At 34.9% G+C, this 21699-nt stretch overlaps 1 protein-coding gene across 1 annotated transcript in view; it reads left to right on the forward strand.

Moving 5' to 3' along the window:
* The window catches only part of spata17 (spermatogenesis associated 17), a 36863-nt gene extending 20037 nt beyond the window's left edge, over window positions 1–16826 (forward strand). Inside the window, exons 9-12 of the mRNA XM_058750471.1 lie at window positions 283–418; window positions 15197–15263; window positions 15812–15935; window positions 16446–16826. Of these exons, the coding sequence (XP_058606454.1) occupies window positions 283–418; window positions 15197–15263; window positions 15812–15891 (283 nt within the window). The 3' untranslated portion in view covers window positions 15892–15935; window positions 16446–16826. The remainder of the gene's footprint in view (window positions 1–282; window positions 419–15196; window positions 15264–15811; window positions 15936–16445) is intronic.
* Window positions 16827–21699: the final 4873 nt, after the last annotated feature.

The raw sequence follows: 21699 nt of genomic DNA on the forward strand, positions 1-21699 counted from the left end.
CATGTGACGTGATATTAATTCAGCTTTGCCATCACAGGAATAAATTACATTTTAAAATGTATTAAAATCGAAAACAGTTATTTGAAATTGCAATAATATTTCACAATATTACTGATTTTACTGTATTTTTGCTCAAATAAATGTGGCCTTTGTGAGAACAAGAGACTTCTTTCATACAAAAAAATCTTGCTGACCCACACAGTAGTGTGTTTTTTCAAAATTCATTGTAATTTAGCTTGTGAAGCGTATCTTAATTCCTATTTCTGTTTTCTTTTCACACAGTTTTCTTCCATTTTCAAACACAAGCCAAAATAAGGGGTACGAGGGCATGATACACACCTCCACCCCCTTTGAGCAGGTGGCATATGGGACCAAGCACTTCCGAGAGGAACACAAGGAGTACCTCAAGGGGAAAAAGGTACACGTTTCGCTAGCATGCACATGTAGAACTGCCAAAACACATTCTGTGTGCTGGCATGATTCGGGAAGCGGGATATGGGATCTGTGATGGTAGTGGGAGGGGGACCGGTGTTCATTCTAAACCCACGCACCCCCACCAAAAACATCTCCATGTTGAGCGTCGCAAATTTGTCAAATTTGACAGCAATTTAATAAATACCCACAAGTAAATGAGGAGAAAAGGCTTTCTCCCCCCTCAAAGTCCTCACATTAGGTAATTGACTGTGTCTCTGCTGAAGGCCGTTCATGGATGAGAGTTCTTTATTGGCTCTTACCAGCAGGCACTACCCTCTGCATCCAGCGCAATTGCCCGGAAATACCTCCTCCGGAATGAAATAAATAAGAGAGCCCCTACTGCTGACACTGCTCATGTATGCTTGGTTGATACTAGATGTGGCAGCTCGGTTCCGCTCTGCGTTTTAATTGTTATCTGTATGGCATAAAATTTTGGACTTTTTTTTTTTTTGAGAGGGAACAGAATTCATCAGGTCATTCCCTGAATATATCAGACACTCAAAGTTCTTGGTCTAGCTTCACCATATCTATGCCATTCCGTAATACGTCACAAGTTAAAAGACGTGGTGCGTGCTTCTCTCTGATTCTTTTGGAAAGTAGCCCAGTGTGTCTTGATTTATACTGTGAAGGTCTGAGGCTTGTGCTCACACCGTCTGACAGTAATGAAGACTCAGCATAACGAGCGTGCCTATGATCAACATAATTGATGTGGCAGAGGACATCATATTAAGGATTATCACTGATCCATAGCTAAACATGAGGCAAACCCTCAGCCTCAGGGGTGATTCCCTACCCAGAAGAGCTTTACCACAGTATTACATACGCTACTGTTCAAACTGTTCAAAAGTTTGGGGTCAATACAATTTTTTATATATATTAATAATGCAACGATGCATTAAATTGAAAGGAAAGACATTTATGATGTTACTTAAAGACTTCTATTCCAAATAAATGCTGTACTTTTGATGCTGTTCTTTCTATTCATCAAAGAATCCTGGGAAGACAAAAAAAGTATCATGGTTTCCAGAAAATGATTAAACAGCAGAACCCTTTTCAACACTGATAATAATAATGAATGTTTTTTTGAGCACCAAATCAGCATATTAGAATATATATTTCCCGTGACACTGAATATTGGAGAAAATACTGTCTACTGAAAATTCAGGAATAAATGACATTTTTAAATATATTAAAATAGAACACAGTAATTAAAAAAAAATAATTATATGTCACAATATTCAAATAATCAAATAAATGCACCTTAATAATACGAGACTTTGTTTAAATACAAATAAATAAATAAAATCTTACAGACCACAAACTTTTGCATGATAAATGCATAAGAAATATACCTTCCTGTTGTGAAATATAAAATCATATTGTGAAAGATTACATCAGTTCATATTTTGATACATATATTTACTGTGATTTTTAAAAAATATACTTGTTTTCATATTACTGAGATATAAACTCACAATTTCAAGAAATAAAGTCCCCATTACTTTTTTTACACTTGAGGTTTCGTATGAACAGGCATGGAGCAGTAACCAACTACAGTTTTGTTCATGGCATTCTTGCGTTTGATCTGTTAGCACATGCCAGGCTCATTAACCCTTAGCAAAGCTGCCTCAGTGTCTGTAATTAATGCAGCTAGCTCATGCAACGTACGCACAGCATTTCTGCTTTGAATGGATTATTCTTTCCCCTCAACACTATTTGGATGAGTTATCTGGAAGAACTCGCTCATTCTCTCCCACCTCATCATCAAGGAGCCCATCCATTCCTCTATCACTGGGGGGTGCAGGGTACGTTTTGCTTGTCTAATTATTTTGTTTGCTTATATATTTATTTACATCCTTCTCTGAAGAGTGCGACTGCAGAGCTGTTTTTGATTAATCAAAATGCATTAGACTTCTAAGAGAGTAATGTACTCCAAAAGATGCCCTCCATTTAACCCGGGTCACACAGAGACCCAGGCGCCAGAGGCACTGATGTTCCCGTGAGAATTACACACGTTCTCACTCTCGATGGGTTTGATTCGGATATTAGATTTATGCAAACTGCAGTTAGAATATGTATCTCTGTCTTATAAAACAAAATACTCCCTGCCTTTGTGTACCTTATATATTTTAATTATGAAGCTTTTTTATGTTATAACATTTTTTTACATTTTATTGTAGGTCTATCTGAGGTAAATAGATCCGTAAAGAATAATAAAAGCTAATAATAAAATAATACAAAATTAAATAGATATGTAAAAAAATAAGTAAAACATTTCTTATTTTCATATATTTTTCTATATGAAAATGTAATGTGGAAAATGCCTGAAAAAGGTATTTTGTGCTAGGCATGTTAGATACGTTATGTGAAAAAGAAAATTTTTCACATCTCTAATTTCTCACAAGCTTTGTCCCTTGATGACGATCCCAAGCTTTGAAATATAAATTGATTCTAAAGAGGAAATTAGATGGCACTTATTACACTGTCTAACTAGTAACCCAGTGTCATTTGTCTGTGGCTTGATAAATGTTCCACGTTTGCCTACCTTTGACGGTTACCAATGAGAAATACGTTGCACGCAATCCTTTTTTTTTTTAATAAATCTCCTAAGCCCCTCACTTTTTTCCTTTGCATTGACTCACATGAAGATAATGATGGATATGGTAATTTCCAAGTGCATCTCTGATTTAATTATAGCCATTCTCTTTTTCCTTTCTTCTCCGTTCATTTGTTCATCCCACCCCTCATAGGACCCACACCTTGAGATGTGTTATTTCCCAGATTAACATGTCTTAACCTGAAAGCAGTGCTTGGTGATTTATCTCAATTGTGGAGATAAAAGGAAGTGATGCAGGAAGGATTACAGTGGCTTCAGACATGCTCAGATACATAACTAATGAACTTTGCCTCTGATATTTGAATCTAGGTCCTTTTTATAGAGCTCTTTTGAGGTCCTATTTTTTTTCTTTAAAGACTGAAGTCCATTAGAAACAAAAGTTTTCCTGAACAAAGTGAACTTAACTGTTATGGATGTAAACGTTAAATCTAAACATTAAATCTGCATTGTCTGTCCTTTTGTCGTTTTTCCTCTTCCATTTAAAGCTGCACAAAACTAACGGGTATTTATATGTATTTAATCTTAAAATACAAACATATATGCAAAAATTCTATACAATTTTTAAAGATAATCTAAAAAGTGTGAAATAAACAAAATATTTACATTTTTTATTATGTGAAGCCACTTTTTCCCTTGAATTGATCAGTTAAAAAAAAATTGACTGTCCCTTAGTTGTCATTTCCAGTTTGGTGTCTGTAAAGAGAATGCTTTCGATTAAATATAAGACAAAAAGAAAATCTGTTAATATCACTTGTGAGCAGATTATTTTTATTTTGCATGATTTCAGAGTTATACAAAAAAATATGAAATACTATTTAATTGTATTTAGGAAACTTAAATTGCTAGCTATTTAAGGCAGTGAGGTACTTTATTCCAAAAATGCTTAAAACTGTCATTCCCACCTCAAAATTGAAGAGCGATTCGAGATGGAAATGACATTTATTTAAGATGGTTCAGGGAAAAAAAATAACAGTTATTTTCTGTGGTGCATGTACAACATACACACTGTTGGATATTGTTAGTAAACCAATTAAATACACCAGTCAGTATCAAAAGTGTGTTTAAGAGAGTTTAATTTCTATATGTCCACAAGTTCTCGTAATTGAAGAAACACCCTTAAATGGAATCAGTGGAAGGCAGCATTACAGTGATTTGAGCTGTTTCAGATATGAAGTGACGGTCCACAGCGGTGTGTTGTCAGCCCAGTTGTGGATCAGAAGTGATGCAGACAGACAGAGAGGCACGGGGTCCACGCTTTTCCCTCTCCTCTGTAATTAGTGCATAAGTTAATAGCCCCTTGACAAGGATGACCCTTCATCAGGCTGTATGCCGGCCGCTGACTAGCCCGCCCTGCGTTCTGATTTTTGCATCATCACTACCGATTCTAACAAATTGAACCACCAGGGCTAATTATGGTGGCTAATAAAGTGCATTGCCTCGGTGCAAAAGCCTCTCCATCGTCTTGCATTAGACTTTCATCAATCATGTTTTCAAACTGATATATCTTAGTGCCAGAATACCAGCACACAGCCTGGGCCTACATTTATTTTCTCTCTCTTCTATTTTAATGTTGCTTCAGTAATTGCTTTTCCAAACTCCCTCTGCTAGACCCCCATCTCCATTGTCCCCCCGCCGAATATTGCCTCTAAGCACAACTGGAGCAGAATTTTTTTTAATTATTGTTGTAGGCAACTGGAATATTTAGCCTAAAATGATGCTTTGTTAGTTGCTGCTCTTGTTAATCACTGGCAGAATAATGCATCACCATGATATGTGTGATATATGAGGTGTGTTTAAATGCGAATGATATTCATAATGAGCAATAAATAAGTGATATAAAAGTAGGACAACCTGCTTTGACTCCAGGATAGGAAATGGCATGTGAGTGTTTCTATTACGCACACACACATATGCTCATATTCCAGACCGGACTACATTAGTGACCAGGAGCCTCTGGGTGATTCACTATATCCATTTTATAGGGATATAAAATCCCTCGGCCCCTTCATTTGCCACGTAATAAACAATTCGCCTGACATGTCTCTCACTTTTTTCTTACATATGTATCAATTAACTTTACACCTTCTTCTATTATGTCAGCGTTTCCTTTTTTATTGTCATTTATATAAATAGTAAATAAATATAATGCATCGCGATCGATTTGAAATGGCCTTTGCCTTAAACATTAAGAAAATTAATATCATCCTTCAGCAGCAAAGATAATTTAACAATGTCAATCACGGGTGACTTAAGTTACCAACACGAAACTTTTAAACGGCAAACATATAATATATAATATGACTTCATTTGCGAAAATTGTGAAATATAAAGACACATTATGAGACATAAAATTATATTGTGAGATATAAGATATCTATTCATCTTTTGAGACATACATCTATTGTGATCTTTTTAAAAGTGTATTTTAAAGACATATGCATTGCAATGATTTCATATTTTGAAATAATTATTTTTACTTTTGTTTCTCGGTTTATTTTATTTTGCATCTAAATGTGACCCTGGACCACAAAACCAGTCTTAAGTGTCAATTTTCCAAAATTGAGATTTATACATCATCTGAAAGCTGAATAAATAAGCTTTCCATTGATGCATGGTTTGTTAGGATAGGACAATATTTGGCAGAGAGACAACTATTTGAAAATCTGGAATCTTAAGACTGGTTTTGTGGTCCAGGGTCACAAATGAATCCAGTAGCAGAAATCAGCACCTTCGTTCAAGCATAATACGTCCATACTTTAATTTTAGAGAAAGCACAATGCAAATAAACATTGTATTGTAGGGCGGAGTGAGAAAAGCGCTAATAAAATGACTCCACAGTACCATGTACTTTTCTGACCCACAGCTCTTTTACACCGTTTCCTTCATCTGTGCTTTCTTCTATGTGTGGTACACAAATATGAACTGGTACCTCAGTCATTTTTACAATGAAAACAGACCCTTCTGAATTTCATCTGTGCTGTGGCTCATGCAGCTACTTGAAAGCTATTGAAGTTTTTGCATAGCATGAATTGAAATAATTTTTCTCTTCACAGTGTGAATGAATTAATGAAATCAGAGTTACTGTACGTTAGCATCCAAGGACAGGGATTTGTTTTACATGAGACTTGTTGCAGTTCAACAGAAATCTCATTTAGATGCCATGCACTAGGTCTCTTCAATTGAGACAGAAGGATTACTTTAGCCACACAACATTACGTAATTGTGTGAAAACTGCATCATTCTGGTATTGCCAGTTAATCTTGCTGAAATTGCCTGTGTGTGTTCGTGTGTGTTGTCTGATTGAGAGCCATATTAGGGTCATGTCACCTGAAATAACTTGATTATATCAAGTTTATGATTTTCAATGACTTAATTTTCAAATCTACAGCATTCTGAAGAGTGCAAGAAAGTAAATTAAGGATTTAGATAAGAGTGATTATCCACAAAATAAAATGTTTGTTTACTGAAAAATTGTTTGCATGCCTTCAAATAATTAGATAGTCCTTACATCCCCCTCTGCAATATTTTGAAGTGAAACCCAATAAAATATATTTGAAAGAAGTTAATACTTAATATTTAATATTTTGTAATATTTCTGAAAGATCATTTGACACTGAAAACTGAAGTATTGGCTGCTGAAAATTCAGCTTTGCTATGACAGGAATATTCAAATAAATTTTTTTTCCTCACTGATAAATATTTGCGTAAAATTGTTGCTTATTGCCTAAAACCATATTAAGCTATCAGTCATAAATCTATTTTTAATGTTTCTTTTTTTCATCCCACCACCATAATTAAAACGAATTGCAATTAATGTCATTGCCAATCTTTTTTTTTTTTTTTTTTTTGTAGTGCATGTGGCTTTTTTACATTTAATTTTTTTAAAGCTAAAAATACTTTTTCAGCGTAAAAAAAAAAAAAAAAACTATGTTAGGTTTATGAAATGCACATTTCATCAAGCATTTGATTAAGGTGATATAATTATGCACCGCCATGTCAAATTGGGCTGATTACAATATAGCATAAAGAGCTTCTGTTTTACCTTAGACTGATTAAGTTTTTGATTGATGTTTTTGGAGACCATTTTTAGTGTATGTGCATATCAAATGTGCTTTTGGGAACATAAGCTCTTTAAAATATAAAATCTTAGTGCAACAATTTTTTTTTATTTCTGCAAAATCTAACACATTAATATCAAATTGCATTTCACATGTTACTAAAAATATTGTCAGTCCACAAACAACAACAAATACTTTAATGTGCATTTGAGCAGTCAAAAGCGCAAAGGCTACGTTCAGTTCCCTTTAGAGTGAGCCAGGAGTAGCCACGTATGAAAGAGTCCTCTGCCATTTCCCTACCGGCCTGTATAGAGCTGTGCAGTGGGAATTACGCCGTCAACTTCTCACTAGCTAAAATAATGTAAACTCATTTCGGCTGAGGCCCAGCTAAGATGTCAGCGTGTATGAATGCGAAAAGTGCATTGGACGCATTAGGACTTGACAGGGGCCCTTCTTGAAATAAGTGAAATTAATGGAGCTCTTTTCATGTACGACAAGGCCGCGGCACCCCTTTCAGCCTGCTTACAGTCAGAGAAAAGTCAATACTTTTTTATTACTCTGGGCTGACCTACCTTCTGCACTACAAGTGCTAGCTGTGCTAATTGGTTTCAGTTGTGAGGGGGAAAAAAATAGAAAAGCTTCATTCTGAAGAACATTGGAGCAAATAAATCAATCTCATATTTTTTTTATCCCTTGTCTGTTTTTATTGGGTAATATTGGAGGGAGAGGCAACAAATGTTTGGTTAAAATATGGGTTCGATGGGCTAAAAAGTGTCTAAGTGCCCTGAGTGCTTACCTGAAGTCTTCTGTTGTTCCACTGCTATGTAGCTGTTAAATGAAACACACTCTGAGGTGAAAGATAACAAAGAACATGGGCTACGGCTATTTTAAGAGAACAGGTTGACGTGACAAATAAGAACATCAGCTAGAGGAGAGATTCATTTTATACATTCAAAAGGACTGAGGGCACTTTAGAAATGTGTCTGGCTGACTCTAATTAAGGGCATTTGTTATAGTCAGTTATGAACATATGCTAGAATTCTGAAACATTCAATTGTAGACAGAAGAAATATTTTATATATATAACATAATTTTTTTTATTGTTGTTGTTAATTCATTGATTCATTTATCATTTCATTCATTATGATTAATTCATTATTATTCATTTATTCATTCATTTATACATAAAATTAATATAAAATTATAAAAATAATATAATATGTATTAATAAAATTATTTGAATTAAAAGAACACACACACATATCCTTTATCAAAACCCCACAAATAATAAATAATAATAAAATAAATTAATAAATAATAAATTGTTATAGCTTAAATATAAGTAAATATAAAATATTTTTAATTTTGCAGCATTCATTCATCAATTCATTCATTATTATTCAATCAGTAATTCATTTATAAATAAAATTCATATAAAATTGTAGAATTTATATATGTATTAATAAATAATTTGACAAAAGAACACATAGCCTACATACATATTCTGGATTTTTTAAATCACAAATAAATAATAATAAAATAAATTAATAAATAATCAATTGTTATAGCTTAAATAAGTCAATATATAATATATGATTTTTATTTAATTTTGCAGCTTTCAATCATTATTATTCATTTATTCATTAATTTATAAATAAAATTGTGGAATATAATATGTATCAGTAAAATAATTTGGCGTAAAAGAACACACACACAAAAATCACAAATAATAATAAAATAAATAAATAAATAAACTTAAATATAAGTCAATATATACTATACATTTTAATATATTTATAATTTTGCAGGATATAACAGTACATAAGACAATCGAACAATCAAAACATTTGACGATCTTAATTAGAATATGATCTTTTTTATGTAATCAGCTTATTTGTCAGTATATGTCAGTACAAATGAGTGTTTCTGGAATGTTTCTGCTGCCCCAATTTCACCTCTGTCCATGAGTTCTGTCATTCACAGTCTATCTCTGAATACCACCTCTTCTTCATTTTTATGTATTTGCTCCTTCCTCTGGCCTTTGCCACTGTAAGATTGCGAACTCAACTAATCTCTCATCCCCCTGTATTAACCTTAAACCAGTCGTAGTTCAACTGATACATACTGTAGCAATCTACACCGACTGGCATCAGTCATTATTCATGCGTCTACAACTAAGCCTTGTTATGAAACAACAATCAAAGTATTTGCAATAATCAAATATTTTTTTAAATGTGATTTTTTTTTTCATAAAACGAACATTGTGAATGAATCTATTTTCCACTTTGAAGACGGTGTCCTTTTACGTTTCTTGTGCAGTTGTTAAGAGTTAGTGCGGGTGCTGTTTACAAGGACAGCTAGCTGCAGCGTTTCCCGAGGCCAAGACACACAGATGATTGTCATGGTGGCGTACGCTGACTGACAGAGGGATCACATGCATGCCTGCCAGAGGGAAACAGTCAGCGCCCCAGTCTATGACATTAGTTTGTCCTTGCTCAACTTCGGCTTTTTTTAGTCTTAAAAAACGAAATATATAATTAAATCGCCTTTCTCCCAACCTCCCTTTCCTCTTCCCATTCTTACTCCAGCCCGTTATTTCCATTTCAACGCAGCAACGCTCCTCACAGGCTCTTATATTAAACAGTTGTGGAGATGATGGTGGCGTGTTTTAGACCAGGTCAGCCTCTAGGGGGGGTCACTGAGAGCCAGCGTGCTTGGAGAGACGCTTTAAGACAGCCTGTGTAGCTGCTGCAGCAACTAGGCCACTAGCAAGAGCTGAATCCAGTCCAACTAAAAATATCTGACGCAGATATTTTGTGCAGTGCTGCAAAAAAAGAGGGCAGGATTTGTTGTGGCTCATGTATTCATCATTAACTGGCTGACTGGGAGAATGTATTATAGCAGTGATGAAGAGCCAATGCTAGTCACAGCAGCTAGTGTGAGGTTAGCGTGGTCATCCAGGGATCGAGGGTAGGGAGCAGAGAGAGAACGATAGTCTTTCTTTCTGCGTGTAGTCATTTTAAACACCATTTAACTCCTAATCTTAGATCTAAGTGGAAATATACTGTAAAACTTTATAATAGACACACTAAGTTTCAGAGTTGTGGACTCGAGTCGCATGACTCAAGACTTGACTCAGACTCGAGTCCCAAATTTCAGGACTTGACTCGACGTAATCAAAGAAGACTTGCGACTCGACTTAGACTTTGACAACAATGACTCGAGACTTGACTTGGACTTGAGCCCTGTGACTCGGCAAGTCTTTACACTGTGTCTACACTGGACGCGAGACGGGATTTTCCCCTAGTTTTTTCGTGGGATTGGGACGGGACGGGATTTTTTTTTTTTTTTTTTTTGTGGTAGTGGGACGGGAGAGGTTTGAAAATCCACTCCCATGTCACCCTCTAGTGCTGACACAAAATTCAAATTATTTTTAATGGTCGCTTTGTCGCATCCAGTGTAGACAGACTTTAGCTGTTGTAGCGCAGCGCATCCGGTGTAGACATGTATGGTGTTACCTTCTCAAAAAAAAATTTAAAAATCAATTATCAATTTAGGCTGGTAACACGTATGATCACACTATGATTAGCGTAGTTTTTGGCACTGAGCCAGAGTGGGACTCTCTTAAGTGAGCACTTGTTAGTGTATTCATCCACATAATGTTTAGAATATTTAATGTTTTAGACATTTAGAATACACATAATCACTATAAACCACTTATAAGATGAAGAAGAAGAAATGCCGATGCATAGGCCTATTGAAACAGCAATAGCCTAAACCATCAACTGTGATCATTATGAACTTGTTTAAAACACAAAATACATTTACTTACATAGGCTATATTTGTGTATCTGAATAACTAGCCACAGTTGTAAACAGTGTGGTGCCAGACATGTTCGGTTTAGGCTACTTAGGTCGACATATAACTCATAAACTCGACATATTAACTCAACTCCTAGAATTATTAAAATATTAACATTTTATTTTGAATGAAGAATAACAAAGATAGTGCAGCACCATCATTATAACCATTTGCTCGTCTCCATGACAGCATGGAATTTGAATAATTAATATCAATATTTGTTGAAGAAAACACATCATCCAATCCGTCTTTTAAACCCATTCACTGATGGTTTCTTATTTTTATTTAACACTTATATATATTATAACTATTGTTATTTACTTTTCCGCCTCATTTCATGTATCTCTTTGCCTAGTAATTAACGTTCTACATCAACGTATCAGTTTAGGACTTGAAGTAGCCTGCCTTAAATGTTTTGTATGTTTTTGTAGACCTACGGTGGCGATAAATCAGCGTCGACATATTAGCAAGTTATTAAATATTTGACTCAATTGATTCATTAAAACCACTGAATCATTAACAAATGAAAGTGGACTTAAAATAAATTATTCATTCACTTAAGCCTATATTTGTTTACAAACAATGATTCATTACTCAATGAAACCACTAATTATTATATATTTATAATTATACTTACTAGACAACAGTATTAATGACTTTAAATTTACTGTAGTAATTTATACATAGACACTCGTTTGGGCAAATAGCACTAATGACTTGTTTGGGACTTGAAACTTAAAGTTGAGGACTTGCAACTCGACTTGGACTTGCCCGTCTTGACTCAGGACTTGACTCGAGACTTGAATGCAAAGACTCAAGACTTACTTGTGACTTGCAAAACAATGACTTGGTCCCACCAGTTGGTTTACAGAGATCGAAGCTTGATCTAGCTCAGGACTGTTTTGGTTATCATAACCCTATAAGGTTTTTTTTTTTTTTTTAAATATGTTGTGAATAAAATAGTTTATCCAAAACGTCTTATCACTTACCTTTATTTTGTTTCTTATCCTTATGACTTACAAAAGGAGATGTTAGTTACTTTTTCATGTAGCTAATTAAATGGTGAGAGAGTCTCTCTGTCTGTCATCTCATTTTGTATGCCAAATACATCTTATTGTATAATGAATTGGTAACACCTTACAATAAGGTATCATTTGTTAACATTAGTTAATGTATTAATTAACATGAATGGACAATGAACAATACATTTATTACATTTATGTGTTAATGTTGGTTAATAAAAATGCAGTTGTTAATTTTTTATTCATGTTAGTTCACAGTGTATTTACCAATGTTAAAAAACACAACTTGTGATTTTTATAAATGCATTAGTAAATGCTGAAATTAACATTAACTAAGATTAATAAATGCTGTAGACGTATTGTTCATTCTTAGTTCATGTTAACTAATGTTAACTAATGAACCTTATTGTAAAGTGTTACCAATTAATTTTATAATAATTGTAATTACATAATATGCTTTTCTAAAGCTGAAGTGACCTTTATTTGTGTTAGAATATGTATAACTTAATATTTCAACTAATTGCAAAAGCTGAATAATCAATCAAAGTCTACAGATTAACGAGTGAAATAATCGACAATTAGTCGATTAATCGTTCTAATAATCATTAGATTAATCGATTATCAAAACAATCGTTTGTTGTAGCCCTCTTTGGAAATGAAATTATTAGCATGGCTGTGATGTACTGGCCATCCGTCCAGACCCTACATTGGACAAGTAGTTTGGAAATTGGATGGATGGATTATTTGCATGCAATTTACTCACATATTTGCATCATTAGAGCATGAGTGCTACTCGCCAGGCCATGACTTTTGCAAAAAGCTCAAATTTAAAATCTTATCTATAAGAAGGAAAAATCACATATGGGATCTTTTTAATATCTCACTTTTTTCTTAGACAGCAAGAAGATCAAATTGAGAACAATCGGAGACTTAAAGGGATAGTTCACCTAAAAATGAAAATTCTGTCATCATTTACTCACCCTCAAGTAGTTCCAAACCTGTATGAATGTCATTGTTCTGCTCAACACAAAGAAAGATGTTCTGAAGAATGTGGGAAACAGAGCAGTTCTGAGGCTCCATTGGCTTCCATAGTATTTTTTTTTTTTTTTTCCAACTATGGAAGTCAATGATGCCCCAAAACAGCCTGGTTACAAACTTTCTTCAAAATATCTTCCTTTGTGTTCAGCAGAACAAAGAAATTCATACAGGTTTGGAACTACTTGAGGGTGAGTAAATGATGACAGAATTTTCATTTTTGGGTGAACTATCCCTTTAAACTTAAACATATTTTTCTCCTGATCTGACATCTCTGCTCTAGAATTTCAGAATAGATCTCCATTATGTCTCAAATTGTTCTCAGATTTGCAAAAAATAATCTGTCATCAAAATTCTGATTTCAATATGAACTCAAATTATTCCCATCAAACTGTCCTATTCTTTTTGCTAATAAACCACATTTTTTATTCAATTCTCATGCATCTTTTTTATTTTTTTATTTTTTTGCACTGTCATTTCAAAAGTTTGGGGTCAGTGAGATTTTTGAAAGTTTTTGAAAGAAGTCTGCATAAAAACAGTAAAAAAAAAAAAAAAAAAGAAAAAGTAATATTATTGAATATTATTGCTATGTAAAATAACATTTTCTATTTTTATTATATTAATTATTTTAATATATTTAAAAATGTAATGTATTTCTGTGATGGCAAAGCTGAATTTTCAGCAGCCGTTACTCCAATCTTCGGTGTCTCCTTCAGAAATCAAATAAATTAAAATATGCTGATTCGGTGTTCAAGAAATATTTATTATTATCAGTGTTAAAAATGTTTCTGATCCTTAATATTTTTGTGGAAAATCTCTGCACCCCTTTACCTAAATTCATTACTTCAGACTTGTGTGCCCTCTAGAAGCTTGCGTCCTGCAAATGAACGTCGCTTTATTGTGTGATCTCAAAGAGGCACAAAATCACTTTCACAGACTTTTAAATTAAATGTTCCCTCCTGGTGGAATGACCTGCCATGAGTCCTTAGCCATCTTCAAGAATCGGCTAAAAACACATCTCTTCCATCTTTACTTGACCCTCTAACTCTAGCACTCTCTATTCTAATTCTATTCTTAAAAGAAAAACAGCACCTTCCCCCTTTTAGACTTGCACTCTATTCATTCATTTACTAACTGCTTGTTTTCTTTATAAAAAATAAAAAAAAAACTAACACTAGCTTGCTGTATTCTTTTTCTATACGATCTGTTTTCTTTTTATTTATTATATAATAAAAAAAAAAAACCTTGCTATGTGTACTGCGTTAAGCTAACTGAGACTTGTTATAGCACTTGCATATCATTGCTCTTTTGTTGATTTTGATTGCTTCCATTGTCCTCATTTGTAAGTCGCTTTGGATAAAAGCGTCTGCTACATGACTAAATGTAAATGTAATGAAATGGTGATTCTTCTTCAGGATTATTTGAGGAAAAGAACACTTAAAAGAGTAGCATTTATTTAAAATATAAGTCTTTGTGACATTTGTCTTTCTGTCACTTTTGAACAATTTAATGCATCCTTACTGAATAAAATTATTAATTTCTTTAAATAAATAAATAGTTTAAGAAATTATGATCCGCACTCACGAGAACAGTGTTCTTTTTTCGTTTTATTTAACATTCATCACTGATGGGGAAAAGACACAAACGCTTCGGCTCAAAGCCGTCCTCAGTGTGCAAAAGAGGATTTTCCCCATCAGTGATGAATGTTAAATAAAACGAAAAAAGAACACTGTTCTCGTGAGTGCGGATCATAATTTCTTATACTAAGTAACTTAACAGATTGACGCACCAAAATAAAAAGATCAAGTAACGGAAGAGCGCGGTGCAAACAACGTTGTTTAAATAAATAAAATATTACTGACCCGAAAAGTTATTCTTAAAGGTTTTAAAGAGACATTTTAGTTGATACTTCGACATAACTGAGAACTCTGAGCAATAACATTTTCCTTTGGTGGAAGCATGTGTATTTTTGTTTGTTTGTTTGTTTGTGTGTGTGTGTGTGTGTGTGTGTGTGTGTGTGTGTGTGTCTGTGCTAAATGGAAAAACTATTAATAATTGCACCATCTCTGCTGAGTGTAAAACAGTTTTTGAAACTGCTGACATCCAATCAATGTTCTTATCATTTCAGCCCTTCAAGACCGTCTTCACTACCTGCCACGTCTTTGACAAGTTTGGACGACTGTACTCCAACGCTGGTAATATTGTATGAGATAGCCGAATGGAAAACTGACAGAATCAATAAATAAATGAAATTAAATATCCAATCATGCATCATTTGTTTGTCTGGTTCAGAAAGTGCGAAGGTGAGATGAGGTGAAGAAAACATTCTGTGCCACATTCAGAGTAAAAACATCTCGTCCTCTTAGCATAATTACATGCTATTTGTATTACGCACAATTGCTTTTTGCACTCAATATCAGCACTGTTGATGAAAGAATTCTTTAACAGCAACGATTTTGATCCTGGAAAAGAGACTAATGAAATTCCTCCATTAGTTTACGCACTTACAGATGTCACACGCAGATTCTTACATCACTTCCATCAATCACCTCATTGCATCGCTCCCAGAATCAGTCGTTTTGAAACATTTTCCATGCATTGTTGCCACAGAAAATAAATGTCATTTAATTTCAGTGAGTGGGAAAAGGTGAAGGCACTGATCCAGTCTTCTGCTACAGAGGTTTCATTTCCACAAATAATTCTGAGTGCTTCGTTCTATTGTGTGTATGTGTGTGTGTGTGAGGGCCTACAACTGTACGGAGCCTCCTGGCCAGCATCGCCACCAGCACCCCGTTGATGAAACTGAGGCACGGGCAGCAGTAATTTGGAGATGCAAGGGCTATCTCTTTGATTGCTCCTGGTCTGAGGTAGTCCATCACTTCACAATAACTCACCCTGCCGCTGACTCCTGCCTCCGAAAACCACGCTTTTCCATCAGGGCGATTAGAAAAAGCCCTAGTTGGCTGATCTGATTACTCCCTGTTTTAACGCTAAGTTTGACCCCATGTTGGGAAAGCAGCACCCTGCTTATAGCTACCGGACATCTGGGCGTTAGAGAACATCCCAGAGCTGATTCGCTCAAGAGGTGGCCTTTGTGATGGTTCTTGGAAAAGCTTTCACTCAGATTATTAGCTGATGATGTTAAAACAAAATACTAGCTAAAAACGACATACTAGATGTGCAATTTTTGAAAGCATTTCAAAGACATTATTCTCCCTTTTCACAATACTATCATAGCATGACTTGTAAATACATGTAGTTTGCCATTCATTTATTAGATAATGAAATAATGAGAGTTACAGTAATGAAGAACTTCACAGAAGAACCAGATCTCTGAATGTGGGCTCACATAGAGTGCTTTTTGATGGGCTATCTAGACAGGTCTTGGCTTCAACTCTGCCGTGGAGCCCAGCCAACACACACCGAAGAGAATGAGGCACGCTGACGGCGGGACGTCCTCTTCACAGAGTGAAGCCATATGCAAGAGAGAGGATATGCCACTGAGGAGGGAAAGAATGAAGAAGAGCGGAAAAGCTTGCTAATGAGTAGAGACAGGGAAAATATGAAAAAGTCTTGTCCTCATATTCCTGTCTCTGGGAAAACTTTTTCCCTGGCCAGAAGGGTGTAATAGATATGAAATGTGATTTTTCCATTTTTTTTTTTGGATACATTAGATTCTTAGTTATACTTCTTCAGCAACATGTATAGATTTACATTTTTTTTTACAGTAGATATTAAAAATGCAATTCATGCATATACAATATGCCTCTTTTATAATTAGAATTTTTTAAGTACTGAATTAAGATTGGATGTCAAAGTGGGTCAGTTTTAAAATGTTCTAAATATGTTTTTCTAAAAACATGACCACAAAAAAATGCGTTATTTATATGATTTTAATTAGATTTTTTTTTTTTAACTGATCATTCATCATTTTTAATCAAAATGTCTTAACTGAATATTTCCAGTAAAATTATTAAAGACCTCTCTCTGATAACTTTTGCTAGACTTCTCTAAAAAATTGTCCATATAACTCTTTCTTTTATTTTCTTTTATTTGACTCCCATTTAGATCTGCCTCCATCCAATCAGACCATTGGAAACAACCAAGTCCCCACCCTACATAATGCGTTTCACTCAGATGTACATCACAATTTAGAAGAAAAGATTCCTTGCTACTTCCAATCCATTACATTGCTACTTTAAAATATCTGATCATTTTCTCTTTTCAAAACAATTTGAAGTTTGTTTTTTTCCAAATGTCAAACCTGCGCCATAGGTGCCATACATAATTTGTTAGCTTCAGAAGACTCTGAATTTAATTCACAAGTTAAAAAGGGAAAAAAAAAAACTTTAAGTTTGCAGCTTCTTTTACCAAAAAAAGTCTTGTTTGCGAATTACTTGTGATATTAATCATGACTGTATGCTGTAAAACTGGCCGAAGTTTTTTCTAAAGAACCCGAGCTATCATTCATTCTTTCTGGCTTTGAGAGAATGACTGTGTGAGGCTGGTGGTGAGACTCTGGGTCGGTCCGGGGTTTGGGGTCAGAGTCATCATTCAGGCCATCACTCATACAGAAGAGAGGGGGTCCAGGCATGGAGGGTGGGGGGTCCTTCTACTTGGACTCAAAGCCAATGGCTTGTGTGCGGGGGGAGCCGGCGAGAGAGAGAGGGGGTCAGAGTGCTGACAGTGAAGTGATGGGCTGTCTTAGTTCACCGCTGAGCCACAGCAGGACATGTCAGAGTTGCAGGCTCGCTGCCCGTGCTGGCTCGCCTCCTACCTGTCTGTCCACCCCGACCAGCTTCTCAACTCACTTCAAAATCCAGCAGATCTCTCTCTCTCTGCCTCCCTCCTACTTTTTCTTTGTAATTAGCCTGGAAAGTTGAGAAGAGTGTATGAGATGCATTTAGGGGTGAATCTCTGTCTCCAACATATGTTATCATATTATTGTCCCAAAATCAAAGGAAATACAGGGATTATACACTCTTTAAAATAAAGGTGCTTAAAAGGTTCTCCACAGCGATGCCATAGAAGAACCATTTTTGGTTCCACAAAGACCCATTCAGTCAGAGGTTCTTTAAAGAACCATCTCTTTCTTGCCTTTTTATAATCTGGAGAATCTTCTTTTGCCACAAAGAACAGTTCAGATGTTAAAGATTCTTTGTGGAACCATTTAGATAAAAAGTTTCTTCTATGGCAGGGATAGGCAACATCAGTCCTGGAGTGCCGGTGTCCTGTAGAGTTTAGCTCCAACCCTAATCAAACACACCTGAACAAGCTAAACAAGGTCTTCAGAATTACTAGGGCTACAGGCAGGTGAGGTTTTTTTCAGGACACACTGCAGGACATCGGCACTCCAGGACTGACGTTGCCTACCCCTGTTCTATGGCATCGTGAAGAGTGTATTTTCAATAAAGGAAATTAAGCCTATTTTAGGATGGTTAAGATTTAGATTTTTGTCATTATTTTTCTAACAAAAAGCCTAATTTCCCATTAATTCTCATTAATTTAATGCAAAAGTCTCATTTTGTTACCTTGTATAAAGAATCATTTAAAATAATATTTTTAAATTTTCTTAAAATAATTCTTTATTTTTAATAATAATTATTATAAATATTGTTTAAATTGAAAAGTTTCAAAGTATTCATACATCATGGTACATACATATATGCTGATTAATGGGGGGGCAGTCGTGGCCTAATGGTAGACGGTTGGGCTTGTAACCCAAAGGTTGTGGGTTCGAGTCTCATGTCCGGCAGGGATTGTAGGTGGGGGGAGTGAATGACCAGTGCTCCCTCCACCCTCAATACCACGACTGAGGTGAGACCCTTAAGCAAGGCACTGAACCCCTAACTGCTCCCCGGGCGCCGCAGCATTGGCTGCCCACTGCTCTGTGTGTGTGTGTGTGTGTGTGTGTGTGTGTGTGTTTCACTACTAACTGCTGTGTGTGTGCACTTGGATGGGTGAAATGCAGAGCGCAGATTCTGAGTATGGGTCACCATACTTGGCCACAAGTCACCTCCTTTCCCTTTCCTTAAAATAAAATATATATTTTTTTTATTGTATATATAGAATAACTTTTTATTTTTATAGTGTTTTTTTTTTTTGTACATTTTAGCATTCGAATTTTGGAAATTTAAAAAGAAACAAAAATCCTGCTTAGCATAATGAGAGCGGAAGATCTTTAAAGTTTTTCTCTTCTGTAAAGGCGGTGATCTTATTACCCTGAAGTTGAAGCTAATGATCAACAATTAACCATCCTTTCATGCATTTGTGATTCTGAAGGAATTTTGTCTGCTTCAATTCACGAATAAATGCCAAATCTGTGTTGCCGCCTACAGTAACACATCGGCTTTCATCCATCTTTCCGAAACCTGGAAACCGTTTGCAGCCTTTCATGCAAATGCATCTCATTTGAGACTAACGCACGGCAATCTGCAAAATTAAAAGACACAAATCTCCTCTATCGTCCCCTGAGCGGAGAATGAACCTTAAGTAGAGACTGAGCGCTTTGTAATCTGCGTTAATGTGCTTGTAGGCATGGAATTTGAATTGTACAGAACGGAACGGGCGAGTCGAGATGAGAGCCCGCCAGATGCTGTGGCAGATGTGTGGCCCAGCTCACTTGGGTGATTCCATAATTACATTTCGCATGCAGATACGAGCAGGCATTTCATGCTGCTTCAACGAAAGCCTCAGCCCTTCTGACTTCCCTCAGACTAATGCATAATATTGTGACAGTAGCGAGTGTGATTTACTGATCATCCTATTGATTTATGTGTTTCAAAACATCAGCTGCAAGCAGCAACAGATGTTTGTGGTCTGCTATCAATCCATGTTTTGATTGTGTGCTGTTTTAACTTAGATAAGATGGGTCAATTGGAGCTCGAGAGTGTGGTTAAGCTTGATTTGTGTTATGGAAATGTTGAATCTTTGGGTTAATGATGATTAGTAGTCAGAGGTGTGGCTTAGCATTAAGAAATACTTTGAGCTGTGGGCGTAATATGTGTTTGAATCTGACATTATTTTCTGATACCTCTTCATCCACGATTCCCAAATATCTGACCATTTTTAGCAAAACAATGCTGGGAACTCCCATGACTTTTTAATACTGAACAGAAAATGGTCAATTTCCATACAATTAAAGGGACGATGTTAAACGCTGGAAAACATGACTGTCATGTTACACTGCCAGTTTTGTGTGTGTGTGTGTGTGTGTTCGTTCCAATTACTGTAATGCAAAAAGTCTCATTCTTATTTCTTAAAACAAATTGTATTTTTTTTATAGTATTTTTAGTATTATTTTTAATATAATTTAATGATATATATTAAATATTTACTATTAAATAATAAAATATTTAATTATAAATATTTAATTATATATATTAAATATTTACTATTATATATTTTATTATTATTATTATTAATACTGATAAACTAATTTTATTTAAATTGTAAATGCTAGTATCTGTTCTACTGTTTTTATTTTATGCTGATTTTTTAAAAAAAAACTTGATTATGGGGTTATAACTGAAAAAGTTGGCCTTTGTTATTGAAAAGTAGATTTTTTTCCCCCTTTATTTTATCATTACATTAAAAATATTATTATTATTATTATTATTATTATTATTATTATTAAATCTGTTCTGCTACTTTTATTTTAAGCTGATTTTTTTTTTTTTTTTTTACTTCTGATTATGGGGTTATAGCTGAAAATTTTGGCCTTTGTTGCTGAAAAGTTTTTTTTTTCCCCCTTTATCTTATTACATTAAAAATGATCATGAAATATTATTATTAAATTAATTTTATTTAAATTGTAAATGCTATAGTATCTGTTCTACTGCTTTTATTTTGTGCTGATTTAATTAAAAATGTATTAAAATATTATTATTATTATTATTATTATTAAAATAACAACAACACAAAATCTCTTGATTTTGGGTTGAAGTATGTCAACCGAAGCTTCGTAGCTGTATTTTGAACTAGCATTTATTAGTAAATGAACTTCTAAACTATTAAAAGGTGTTTTAATGTCACTGGTGCACCCTACAATAAAGTGAAAATGATGCTTTCACAGATGGCATGTGCTTGCACACCATAGCCTTGAGATGAATATCATGGTTCTCCAAAATACACAGACTAAGATTAACTACATAATGTTATCAGTGCTGTTATCATGCATGGATTAGCTGGTACATTCCTGACACTGTAGGACACTAACAAAAAGCCCTTGTGTTTTAAGTCCAAACACACAGGAATCTCCACACACCAAATTGGGATCCAAATGGAATCCAGCAGCCGAGGCAATGATGAATACCGATCAGAAGAGGTATTGACAAGCATTTGTTCTGCCCGCTGCATCACAAAGAGACAGGTGTCTGTCTTAAACAGGCGTATTGACAGGTTTGTACCTCTGGCAATTGTCAGCCGCCTGAGTGACAAGACATTATTGATAGATAGGATGTGCTGACATGCTTTAAGAAGAGATAGAGAGAGAAAACAAAGAAAGAAAGACTTTTGAAACTCGTATGATCACTCACAAAGCAGCAGACTTGAGAAACTGAAGATCTTTTCTATCTGTTTGAGGAACTGTGCGTCTGCCTCCCTCATGACAGCGGTGGATTACTAATCGGT

Source organism: Onychostoma macrolepis, chromosome 17, assembly GCF_012432095.1.
Source record: "Onychostoma macrolepis isolate SWU-2019 chromosome 17, ASM1243209v1, whole genome shotgun sequence".
NCBI lineage: Eukaryota > Metazoa > Chordata > Actinopteri > Cypriniformes > Cyprinidae > Onychostoma > Onychostoma macrolepis.